Source organism: Mya arenaria, chromosome 1, assembly GCF_026914265.1.
Source record: "Mya arenaria isolate MELC-2E11 chromosome 1, ASM2691426v1".
Lineage (NCBI taxonomy): Eukaryota > Metazoa > Mollusca > Bivalvia > Myida > Myidae > Mya > Mya arenaria.
This window is the reverse complement of record NC_069122.1, coordinates 37,212,533-37,226,712: the sequence shown is the minus strand read 5'-3', so window position 1 is coordinate 37,226,712 and position 14,180 is coordinate 37,212,533. Positions and strand designations below refer to the sequence as shown.

Genomic DNA, 14,180 nt, shown 5'->3' with positions numbered 1-14,180 from the left:
GTGTCAATCCTCAATATATCTCCGAATGAGTAGTTTTTATACCCTCTAAATTTTTAAGAAACATTTTGTCACCAAGATGTTTGTCTGTAAAATTTACATTTTTATTACAAATAAGATTACTTTTACGATGTCGAAAGAGACGATGAAGTCGCCACATACAGTATTTTAATTTCGTTTTGTCATGCACTTTAAGAGGTTTCCAACTATAAAACTCACATACGCAGTCTTAAGAAATTCAACCGTAAAAACAAAGTTGCTAGGCATACTGACATAGAAATCGTATATGGTCGAAAGTGCCAACATCGTAGCGAAAAACAATACGTTCTCGTCCTTCTAAATTTGTAACATCATTGTACCCTTATCAAAGTCCGATCTTTATAATGTCTACCGTTGGTGATCTTTTACTCATGCAGTAAAATGGTTTGATTAAATAAAAAAGTGTCCTGGTCTCTTCCAGTATATGGTTGTGCATCTATGTAATATAAGTCTGAGAGCAATACTAAAAGCTCATTATTTGAAAATTACTATTGACATCATATCAAAGTTGTGCTGGATCCGTTGACTAGTGGTAAGACACTTAATTATCAACCCGGTTGTCGCAAATTCGATCCCAAGCCTCTCCACCAAAGTTAGTAAACATCTTCCGGGAGAGAGCTTAAATTGGAAATCACTGCAACAGCACTTCACACTGGCGGACATAACAAAAAACAAGACAGCTTTAACAAGGGTTACATGATGTCCATGAGTTATATCAACCAACCTTAAACGAATCCATCGCTTACAGGATCTGTCGCCAAATAGTAATTCGATTGTTTCATAAAATAAAGGGTTACACCATCCCCATTATTCAATTCTTCATTAGAAATCCCTGCCCCTTAAGCGCTTTGATAAAGACACTTAGTGTTACATATATTGTTTCTGTCACTAACGTTTTATCGGGGTCAGCATAAATATGTCGACCAATAAGATCAATTACAAAAAGGAACAAGGTAACAAGGCAACCGGATATTAAAGTACAGTAGGTGTCTTTGCTAACGAGGGTATATTGGACGTGTAATATCTCGACGATAATAATTGTTTCCGCTAAATATAGATCGTTTATTATTTTGAGGAGATGAATATTCAAGAATAAGCAGCAGCTTTTAGAAGACTGGGCTCTATTTATTTAACATATTCTGGATTATAAAGCTTACATTTATTTCCGCGCAAAAGCAATTAAGAAATAATGGGTATGGGTATTCAGATTGCCATGACTTGCAGATAGAACGAACCTTTGCTACGAAAATCGCATACCTCAACTTGAGTAGTTAGCAATATACATACATAATGCAAAATATTGTAACGAGTGTCAGACTAAAGTTTGACAATCAGATATACTAGCATTTGTTTTCTCCATTTTCGACAAAAACATCTTTCAAGCACAATTTACGGAAAGTATTCCTTATATGTATATATCGTTTTGATTTTTAGAAACATATTAACGTATGCAGAAGTAAAGAGGTCATTAGTATATGTTTCATTTTAAACTATTGTTTGAATTCTATTGCAGTTTATAAGATGTCGAATAAAACATAATACTGGTTAGAACAATTCTACTTCTACTACTACAACTACAATTACTACTACTACAACGTTAACTTCTACTACTACTAATATTACTACTTCTACTACTACTACTACTTCTACTTCTACTACTACAACTACTACTACTACTACTACTACTACTACTACTACTACTACTACTACTACTACTACTACTACTACTACTACTACTACTACTACTACTACTACTACTACTACTACTACTACTACTACTACTACTACTACTACTACTACTACTACTACTTCTGCTGCTATAACTACTATTACTACTATTACGTCTACTACTGCTGCTGCTGCTGCAGCTGCTACTTCAACCACCGCCACCACCAACACCACCACCACAAACCACCACCACCATCACCACTACTACTACTACCACCATCACCACAAACACCACCACCACCATCACCATCACCATCATAACCACGTTTTAGTGGTCTACATAATGATGTGTCTAATACTGTATATATCAACCGCTTCGACTAATTGAACTCAATTTGAACAGACTGCTGATTTATTGAAATACATGTTTTGGCAAATTTAGAAGAATAAACCTCCTTCTCATTAGGAAAAGAATAATACTGGTCATTAAAATTAGTAAAAGCAATATGCATCTCTTATGCCTATGTCAACGTGTCACGATTTGGCCGTGCCGCTGTGTCCCTTTTATGACTCCCACGATTTGATATTTTAATCCGGTTTCCAGGTTGAGCCCATTGGTAGTGACGCTGTCGCCTTGTATTACTCCAGTTCTGAAACAACTGGAATGGTTACAATGAATAAAAAAGTTTGGCTATGTCTTGCTGCCCCCACGTTGTCGTTTTGCCACGCAACAACAAATGATGATCAGTAATTATCGAATTTGCACCTCAAAATAACATTGCCGGTTGCTTAACATTCCTAAACCGAATTTATAGGATTGAAAAGGATTATACCCATTGTTAAATGTTAGCTTTTGTAGTATTATTCTAGATATGAAAAGAAACCTCTGAGCGATTGGCCATCGGACGACCTTTTGCAGCTTTATATTAATAAATGTTAACTTAATACTACCTTTCCCAGTTCTTCTCGTAGTTCTATACATGCAATATGCAGCTCTTTTTTTCTTTAATGGTGTCTTAATAAAGCGTAAACTAGTCAGCGTAACATATGAAGGTCTTCTATAGGACGTACGATGGTTGATCGTACCATTGAACATCCAAATAGCTATCGCTGATATTACGACTGATGTTACATATGATGACTTCCAATTTGTATCATACATGGCTACCGTATAAATAAACTATTAAAAGCACTGTTTGGACTAATCCCAACTATACCCATCAATATGTCAATGAAAAACATTAATTTTATTTTGTGAATCGTTTCAGTGAAATGTTCGAACTGTCTCACAGGATCAAATTGAAAATCCCACGTGCAAGACGGAATAACATTCTCAAAAAACTGACCAATAATCTTCTTATTTATGAACAAGATTATATCGATACACATAACTATAAAGACACAAAAATAAGATACGTGCCTTGATAAAATTGCAAAATGCTTTTAGTTTATGATTACCAAAATTGGCAAAATCATTCGCATCCTCGGGCGTTATTGAAACAACGAAACTAGAGAATTTGCAGGAGGTTCAATCGGTTAATCTTGATATTAGTGTACAAAGATGTTGAACATGCTACATATACCATCGAGGTAAATTTCCTAAATGTTAAAGGTCGGAGGTTTGATAAACTTGTATTAAAATACAATTAAAAAGCAATAAAAGAGAATTAATATTACCATCTGGTTTTACAAATTCATTACAAAACTAATGAGAGCTATTTGAAGTATCGTGTGCATGAATCAGCGGAATTTATTGTTTATGTATCTCTAATGTATTAAATCATTGTTAACTGAACTCACAAATTCTACGTTACAGTTCGTCATGGAATGAAGTACCTAACAAACTCATTAATGCGTATGAAACATATCAATATCGGTCATAGTGACTTAAAATTTGAAATCGAGTTCGATTGTTGAGCGTTATCAAAAAGCAAAGTTCGACTCCTTTGGAAGGTATACGTTTAGATATATAGATGTCAATGAATCTGTTCACATACATGATATCTACACATAGTTTGTGTACATGAATATCCTTTCTGAACTCTAATACACGCGGTCGTTAAGTTTTTTAGGGCCGTAAGTTATTTGACAGAAACTATGTGTTTGGTCTATTACTGATCGATGAGTTGAGGCTTATATGCAACTAATACGTTGAAATGAGGTGTTAAGAAGTTTTATTTACTTTTTTATACAACTATGTCAAATTAACTATTCATTATTTTTATGTTTATATATTTGGTTACGAAGACAATGCACCTTGACAGGTTCAGTTTATGTTAATGTTTGTAAGGACATACTTGTATAATGCTGGTTCATCAAACTAACAAAATGTCCATTCACCGAGTACTTCTTAATGCATTTTTCGCGAACCCTCATGAAACTAACCACATAATGATAAAAATCACGTAACAAGATACACGTTTTTATTTTGATGAAGTATGTATGTTCGAAGGGTTAGTGAAATTATCGGGGAAGGAATAAACAAGAATAATGCCCTCTGCGGTACTATTAATGCAAGTATAATTCATTTTGTGTTGCAGTAAGTCTTCTAAGCGTAAACGTACGCAGCTGTTGTGTGAAAACGGCTTAAGTGGCATATAATAGAGCGGCTTATGAGGTCAGTTAATTTAAATTCCTTGCAAATACCTGCTAATGTTGTTTTTTTCAGTTTCACATTGGAAAGTTAAGCATTTTGCTGGCAAATAAGTTTACTTTTCATTCAAATCGATTTTGTTCATATTTTGAGTAGACAAATATCTAGTAATAATATTTAGTCATAAAATATATTTTTCAATGCTTGGAAATGTTATCAAATTGCCATGCAATTGCTCTACAAAAATACTTGTAGATAGTTTGTTTTGATAATACAGCGAGGCTATTGTTGTCTTGAACTAGCACTTACTTGGCTGAGAAAATGCTTCATTCAGTTAAAAGCAGAACACAAATTATAGTAGTATCTGAACTCAACAATTTGAAACGGCAAATCCTACTTCAGAACAGTAAAACAATTGAAACGAAATAAGATGTTTAATATGTAAGGTATATTGCCATGTAGGTAAATGTGCCCCTTAGCATAGCACTGTGAAATGTTGATAGAAAATAATTTCATTATCGCATTAATCTAAGAGTTTTCTAAAGTTATGTCAGAATAACATATGGTGGAATTAAAGTGCAATTATTTTAACCCTAAATATTCGTACACAAACGAATAAGTGCAAATAAAATTAACTTCGTAATCTCAAAAAAGCCTTTGAAGTCATAGCCGAATAGTGAAAGAACATTTACTTAAAGTGTTTAGGCCATGATTGAAACGTTTGTTATCATTTATATGTATAAAAATGATTGTTTCTGTTTTATTTCATTGCTGCCAAATGTCCCAATAAACAATACGGTTAAGCTTAAATTAAATAAATTTGGATTTATTAATCAAATTGATTCATCCTTTCAAGAAAGTATTAATGTGAATGGATTCACTTTTGTTTACTCTGGTGCTTTTATGAAATTGCTTTTTAATGCTGTATCCAAAGGCTTTTCATCCGTGCAAAGGAATTACAACAAGTACCGATACATTGTATTAAAATTAAGTGTGTTTTTTGTCTCGAGGCTGATATTGCAGGATATTTCCCTTTGTTTCAAGATTGACAGAATGAGGCACTGGAGATAGGAAATAAGATCTCTGGATATGTAATTGTCAGTAGAGCATTAAAAACATCCATTAACATGCAGTAAAATGGTACACTTTTGGGTTAAAGTCCATTTATCTATCTTTTGATATTAATACTGTTGATAATTTAAGTAGAAATAAAGTAGTGATGCTCTACATGATATTTGTTGTTGAATTATTTTCAAATGTATACGCAAAATGGCGACATTTGGAGAATGACGAAAGGTGTATGATACAGACGAAATGCTCATCCATGTAATTGCAACACAGAATAACATGCAGTTAAAAGTAGGTGCGACACTCCGCCCCATTATGAACACTCTTGGTATAAAAATATAAGAAAATATAATGGAAGGGGAAGTTAACTCCCGAAAAAGTCCTTTCAAGAGTACTCATTTCAAAATCAAACCATGAAATTTGAGGTACAGACCTAGGTATTGTACGTGACATTAAAACAGTATGAGTGTAAATTATGCTTTCTAATTTTGAATGGATTGCAAGGTTTCATGAATGTATATCCGTTTATATATTACAATCATAATTGTTTCGATAACCTCTCCCATAATTTACATATAAGACTGGGCACATTTTTAAGATAATATTTTACAGACTTGTTAATGTTTTAAATGTGGTTTGGATTAATATGTAAGTAGCTAGTATAGCAAAACACATTATAGATTACCTCAACACGAATCACATTAAAATGCCACAGTACAATTGTCCGTTATGCTATGACGTTTAACAAGCGTCTTCATTTTTCGTATCACTTCTTTAGAGTAATTTAGTTTATGAAATCACTACAGCAATTCACTTGACGCCTATGCTTAGAATTGCTCAGAAAATGATGCTACACAATTCTAAGATTGTCATTGAACATTTTGATTTGTACTAAACGCCCTTTTTACCCGTATGAAATATTAATCAAAAATATACTTGTACAGAACAAATCTGAACAACATTTAAAGTAAAACCTACAATAATATGTCTCAATATACGAAAATAATTACCGATAGATGGTAACTTTATTTTCTGGCCGTTTATTTTTTTCAAGTCTAAATGCAAAGAATGGACATATCTCGTATGCTAAGAAAACGTTCCTCTTTTACCGATGGCTAAAATATTGTAATGGCTCTCTAAGACGGTTATTGCCAAGGTATAGGGCCATTTGCGATCGTCCCGGTGTTTCAAGTCATTCATTCTGTTGTTCCGCATACTGATGACTATGATATATTAATCGCTCTTTTAAACGGTTATTGGCATGTGCAGTGAAATAAGCGGTGTACAATACAGATCATCAGCTTTATCCGACCGGTATCAACCTGTGTATAGCTACATCTTTAAATATTGTATGCAGACACAAGGAATACGAATTAATAACTTTATTATAATTCAATATGGTTTAAACGACAGTAACAAGTTATACTTAAAGCATTTAATGTTGATAATTGCCATATAAAGAAATTATATGACATGAATGTCAATCATTCAAAAACATTGTCTATTTTCAGTCACAAAATGGGGATATTAGGACGTCATTCCAATATAATGTTGTTAACAGTTAAGCAACTAATTATTGTATCACATATATCACAACGATTTCAATGGAAACATACACAACGCATCATCATTATCATAATGCCTGTTAAAACATAGATTAAATGTAACAGAAAATATTAATATCCCTAAGCCGAGCAAGACATATGAAGTTGGTTTTGATAGGTCCTTTTGAAAAGAACTTGCCACATTTGTATTGTTGACACATCACTTTAAGGTGTGATGTTGCAGTTAAATACAGTTGTATTGGGTAAACAACATATATGATCACGTGTGGGAATTATAATGATATTGTCCTTACAAAAGATATGTACCGAAAAAGTATGACATCGTTGAGTTTGAAAAGGGGATACTGATGAAAAAATATATATTCCTTGTACATATATCCTGTTATCCGTTAAGCATATGAGCCCTTTAAGAAATATTACAGGTGTGCACAATTTGGTATGTGGTACACACTTGGAACATTGTTTTCTGCGATGTGAACTGCATCTTAAGTGTCGTCATTTTTATCTACTCATGTTTTATTTTCTACTTATGTAACTCAATTATTTTTTAATAAAATCTTAATATAAAATTACCTTACTGTCATGACTTTTAACACTTTTCTACAGGGGGCCATCTATTTTACTGTATATTTTTTTATCGAAGAAAGACAATATGCAAATGTTCATACAAACATGAATTCCAAAAACAATGACACTACACTACAACATAAGTCAAGATAATGCAGCAATAAGATAACTTTCGTCTTGGTATTGGTATATCATAACAATTAAAAGAAAAGGGAATTATGAAGATTTCATATACAATTCATTCGTAATTGGCTGCAAAATTAAACCACCTGCAATTCCAACAATAATTCATATAAACATGATGTTTTCGATGCGCATTTATGCAACACTATAATGAAATTTCACACACTCTCAGAAGAACATATCTATGCGGAAGCACATGTTATTTTTTATGAAGTCGACATTTTTTTCAAATTATCAGATGACTTTGTACAAAAGCATAGCACATAATGGTATAATGGTATCAGTTAGAATATGCAAGCAATAATTATATCAAGCGATTTCGATACGATTTTTCGGAAATTTATGACAATGCTTAAGTGAACAATTATGAAAAAATGACTTTCACCAAACGTACATGTACATCAACAGATAAATGTTTTTGCCTTTACTGATTTTAAAAAAATAACGTGAGTTAAAGTAGTACTATAGTATAACATTATAAATAATTATGTTTTCAACCTTTTATAGGGTATCAAATATATTGTATTTGTATTGAAGGCTAGGGTGCCTGGTATATCAAACTCTCTTCGATTTTTAAGTAAGAATATATATTCATACGTCATATGGCTTAAACACGTATATTGAATCGTGTAAAAAAACTGTCAGATATATAGGAATTCATGGGCAGTCATCCAGAGGAGTTCGGCGTATTTAATTGTAGTGAAATGCCTCATAAGTCCGTCTGCATCAGCTTTCTCTCCTCTTGGTGATTGTTTAAAAAGGTTGTCATTGTAGACTTTGAGATGTGCTCAGTCCTATCGACTAAACCCACTGTAACGCCGCAAATCCGGTATCGATTTTCAATGGACGGGAAAGTCTTGCGGAAAGCCTTACGAGACCCGTCGCTAAGGAAGGCGTATACAAACGGACTCACGCGCGAGTTAGAGTACGATAATGTGTGAGAAACGATCTTCATGACGTACATGGTCGGTGTTCTCGGAAAAATAGGGTCGTGCTTAAACCAGATGTTAAAAATGAGGATATGAAGCCAGGAGACAGCAAACACGATAACGACAGACGCCACCAGCTTGGTGACGCGTTTTCGCCTCTTGTCTTGTTGTTTTGTCTTTCTGGACGTGATCCCATTTGACTGCGTCTGTATAAGAATGATGCGGTTTCATAGTGGAAACCTACACAGTCAATGGACTTATAAGTACTGTTTATATTTATATATACCTATATAAACTTAAAATAAAGGCATTTCAATGTCAATTCTCTGCTTGCATAATAAAACCAATTTATGTAAAAAGTGTCTAATTGAAAATACAATATATTTCTCTATGATACTTTCCCTATCTACGATGTGTTCAACCGTTATTATATTTATAATTCTACCCTAATCAATACACAATATCATTATTCTCATAAAATAACTAACTAGTATGTCAGTAAGCATCTATATACATAATTCATGTAATGTCTTTGTCGCTTTTTTTATACATCATTTTTTGCCATGCTTTCCTATAAACATACTATTGCTTATGAGATGTAATATTACCTGGAGCACCACTTTATCACATCTTACGAAAAGTTAATGACCATACTAGTGCCTTCGAGCTTTATATTATGAAATCAGTTTAAGCTAATCCAAGAAGCAAAAAGGCACATTTTCTGACTTCATTATTTTATAACCAAACGCCATCTTGTTTAAATTTTGAGTTTTCATACAAACGATGACTGCTACTTGTCTAAAATATACTTGAAACGTGCTAAATAAAATCATTTTGAAATCCTCTTTAGTTTTACGTTAATATATGACTTAGATTTGAATATCTTAATAACACTCAATTTGATGTTATTTGATTTAAGAGACTTTGCAATGGTACGGAACTATTGTATCTAACATAACGGTCAACGGACAGCCTAAATTTGAGTAAACCTTAAGTATACCAAGATTGTCTTTTCATACTTCGTGTTATAAACACTATGCCGTTCGTGCTTCCGAATATCGTTTTCAGGAATAATAGAAATGTAACGCATTAAAAACTTACTCAATGAGCCTTCTTGTATTTCTCAGTGTTTTCTTTTCAATTATAGCGCAGCAATACCAGAATATTGTAGGGTTCCTCTTCGTTTTTTCAGTATCATAACACAGCAATACACGAAAATGTAGCAGCCTAATACCATACTAACTCATCTTGTTTCTCATCAGTGTTTATCGTATCATGGCGCAGCATACACGACACATGTAGTTGGCATATTGATGGAAAATACCATACTGACTTAATGCCCCATCTTGTTTCTCGTCAATGTTTTTCGTATCATGGCGCAGCATACTCGATACATGAAACGAACATATTGAATAATAAAACAATACTAACCCCATGCGCCATCTTGTTTCTCCAAAGCGTTTGCAGTATCTTAGCGTAGCAGTATATGATAACCGTTAGGGGCACAACGTATGTAGCGAGCACCACGAGTGTAATGGACGCCTTGCCGTACACCTGCTTCGGCTCCGGCCATATATCCTCGCAGTAAATATGGCCTCCTATTTGGACAGTTGTCCGGAAGTAGATGGCGAACGGCAGTGAGATGATGATCGATACTGTTTATACAAATGTATTTAGGAAATATATTACTTCAGAATTCACACATGTTTTAAAACTCACACAGTGTTTCTCAGTGTATCGAGACTCAAAAAAGACAATCACATTCTTTGGATGACATTCATTTAACATTATATAGATTTCAATAAATGAGATTCTACGGCTAAAGAATACGTAAGACAACTAGAATGCATGCACTTGGAGAGAGAAATCTCCAGTTTTAATATAATTTTAATTCGAGTGTCATTGAATTTACCAGTTCCTCTCAGCAAAACAAATTTCATTTAACCCACGGGGCCTGTCTCGGCAGCTTTTACTTTGACTCTATATCATTTTGAAATCCCAATAGTCGTAACGTTAGCCATTTGCCTTCATTAAATATCAAGGACCAACTATTTAATGAGAAACAAACAACAAATCTCAACAAATTTAACATGTCATTTGAGAGTAATTATAGCAAAAATTGTGTTCAAACAAAATCATTGTGACCGTGACATTTGTCCTCGAGACATTGCGTTTAGATGTATGGATTCACCAGCAGCTCTCTAAAGCACAGTAAGTAGCAAGTGTCCAGTCAATGCCAGTTAAGAAAATCAATTTATCATAAGGATTCAAAGATGTGTTAGTGCATTTAAATATTAACATACATTTATTTGTAGGTTTAATTAAATAAAAAAATGAATTTGTTTCTTTCTGCTACATGCCATTATAAGTATGTAAGGTAATAAAAATATGTTTCAAGACATTACCTAGCCAGACAATCATGCAGACGACCATTGAGGCTGTCGTGGTGCGCCAGTTGCGAGACTTGATGGCGTACACGATTGCGCAGTAGCGGTCTATCGTCATCGCCATCGACGTTAGACATGTCGCATGTAGCGTCACCTCCAAAGGATACCTATATATGTTTCATGTAAACATGTAGTGCACCAAGGAGAAGCCAATGGGCAGTTCCCGAGGTATTAGGATCAATGAATTTTCAAATGTGAAGGGAAAACGTTTTCATCCGCAAAAACATTTAAATTGAAAAATATTGTCGAAATCACAGTAATACATAGATATATTTGAACACAAAAACTAGCTAAATGATTGCTAAAATAATGACAACGATAAATGAAGTATGTCAATCTTTGGTTCAATAAGTAATATACAATTTCACTGGACGTAGAAACACATCATATTTAATTGTTTGGTACATAAACAGTAAGTACCGTAACGTGCATCCTTTGAATACGGGACTGCTTTATAGTATGAAATACATTCTGGATTATAAGGTTGGCGCTTTTTTCTAGCATTGTAATTTGACCATCCAATGTCAAGAATATTGAACTTGCTTAGTGTTCGTAACAATATAACCTTATGGGACAAGGCCAGTGGCAAGATCATATAATCCCAGTTAAACGTAAGGACTGGTCCACGCACAAGCCCTCACGCATGCATGCACTCAAACACATGTGTAACATCAATATTAATAACAGAATAAAAAATTATCAATGGATTTTTTGCCTAGATCATCATAGAGTTTGTCGATATTATCACGTGGCAATATTTTATATGCTTAGTTAACAAGCTATAATCTGAAAAGTACATGATTCCATTAAAACAATCGTAGGAACACTGCATTAAAAAGATTGCCATGACGCTATTTCAATCCTAAGATGGCGTTTTATGTTTTATAATGCTTCCGTAAACTGAGAAGCAATTTTCTTTTTCAGATATTCTTCAAAGAACGGAAAAAGTAAATGACAATATTGCATGATGGTTCAGGCAATGATAGAGATACCGTTTGTTTTTTCCTCACTCGCGCAAATATTGGGCCGGAAACAAAGATTGTTCGCCACTTTCATCTAATGAACTAAGCTGTTTTTCTTTCTCTTTTCAGTGTATGTTTGTATGACAACGAAATTAAGCTTTAGGTACTGATTGGACTGACTAATACATCAGTCAGATAAACAGCTTTATTACCACTTAACACAACAGAGGAAAAGAAACCAGCAAAAACATGGTCTATATCGCTTTAAATGAAACAAGTTTATTATTAATATGATATTGGATATGAAAACATCACTTTTCATTATTAATTAAACCAATGGTATGTACAATAACTAAAAAGTCCTTTGCATAATATCTCTCTTCACTCTTTCATAAATAGGAATTCCTTGATATAATGCCAATGGCTACCTCGCATGTAGCTCGGAATAACGATACCCTTATTTCGTTGTTTTCCAGTTAGTACAGGCTCCGATTAGGTTAAAATACTTAATGTTGATATTATTAAATTGCGTTTCTTTGAGGTTTGTGCATTTTATCTAGTTTAACAAACGGTAAACTTGTGTTCACAAGAGATCGCGTTTTCCTATCAGTTCAAAGGCGGTAATTATATAATGTTATGAAACATTTTCTCTAGCGTAAATTCAGTCCGTGGTGTTAGAAAGTTTGTGTCTCTTGATTATAAACGTTAAGGCTCTTACTTCCTGCATCAAAAGAGGTATTATATCTTTAATGTTTTTACTACAGGGTTTGTTCATTGTTATGTTCTTATTCTCACAGGTGTACGCTCCTCTCAAGGATTTTCATAAAAGGGGTTTACTATAGTTTTACACTTGATGGATACTGTCATTTAAATTATGTTTGACTATTTTGACTTTAAAATATCAAAACTAACGTTGCCGCAATTTCCCTAGTCTAAAAGCGCCAGAATATTGTAATATTTTTGTTTCTGAACACAAATTGAATGTAGAATTTCCGGCTGGACTAGAGGCATTCGAAGTGGCAGCTTATTGACCAATAATCTATCAAACAGAAGAAAACGTGGGGTATATTGGAATCAGCCACCCGTTAAACATGTCACTTCTGCCAAGGCACAGAATGTTTCAATATCATCATTACGTTAACGCACCTGTGGTACAGGGGAATCTCATTGATCATTTATTTGAAACGATGCAATTGGTTTCTTTGCGAAGGCATATTAATATTGTAGCCACAATAGCATTGGGTATCGCAGGAGGCAAGATGTATTGTTTCAGGCAATATTGACGCGCATGTGCGCACAATTTCAGTTTATGCTTTAAATTACAGTATGAAACTATTGAACTATTATTATTACCCGTGCTAAACATTAAGAGATCTACGGCTATTGATGCGATTCTTAGCTAGTCGTATATCTTTTTAGTACAACGTCATCCGAAATTAAAATATGGGTCCTTCGTACCTTGTATTAACCAAATGTCCTACATACCAGAAACTAGCCAATCTACACGAAAACGTAGCATATTTTTCTTATTATTTTCAAGAGCAAGTAAATAGCTCTGATAGAAGATTTATTATATTAACATCAAAAGTTTAATCTGCGAGAGTCTAGTAGATTACCGTTGTAATGTCTTGGTTACTCACTTAACGATAATAATAGTCCGTATTTCTTTTAAATTTGTACACAGTTCTAATACCATAACAAAGGCATAAGACATGCATTTTACCCAATTACCAGACACGTCCTTGTTTATACTCAATGATATCCGTATGGCCAATGATACTTTTACATTATATCTTTTGAACGCTTGAACTTTTATTTTATGCTGACTGTGGTAGTTCTCAAATTGCCCTGACATTTATTGTCACAATCGGTATATCTAAACATAGATCGGGTCATTCGGAAAATTATAATCTCGATAACTAAAATGGTTAAAGGGCTATTAGAATGAGTTTAACAAATGAATTGGCCGAGTGTATGTGACTTTTCAGATCCATTGATTTTGGTTAATTGATATTGACATATATTACTTAGATTATGCACGCGTATTGAAATTGTAAGAGTAAAAGAAGAAGACATCGCCGTTTGCGTACTGCTAACACTTCTGGATATAAACGCTTTTTCGACCCCAACATCCCTCACCTGATCGAACATAAGAACAATAC

General features: G+C 33.7%; 1 protein-coding gene across 1 annotated transcript; it reads right to left on the bottom strand.

Annotated features, from left to right (window-relative positions):
- Positions 1–8,389: 8,389 nt before the first annotated feature.
- On the bottom strand, positions 8,390–13,193 carry LOC128226872 (galanin receptor type 1-like). Its single transcript, XM_052936971.1, has 4 exons — positions 13,165–13,193; positions 11,015–11,163; positions 10,041–10,264; positions 8,390–8,815 (listed from the first exon to the last, which is right to left on the bottom strand). The coding sequence occupies exons 1-4, from the start codon at positions 13,191–13,193 to the stop codon at positions 8,390–8,392; spliced, it is 828 nt and encodes a 275-aa protein (XP_052792931.1).
- Between the last annotated feature and the right edge of the window lie 987 nt (positions 13,194–14,180).

Bases quoted from the DNA above. Each gene is read 5' to 3' on its own strand.
- LOC128226872 (XM_052936971.1), bottom strand. From the start codon at position 13,193: ATGATCAATGAGATTCCCCTGTACCACAG. The intron at 10,265-11,014 runs GTAATGTCTTGA...TTGTATAAACAG, and splicing joins CTGCATGATTGTCTGGCTAG to TATCGATCATCATCTCACTG. The intron at 8,816-10,040 runs GTTAGTATTGTT...ATTCTTATACAG, and splicing joins GAAACAAGATGGCGCATGGG to ACGCAGTCAAATGGGATCAC.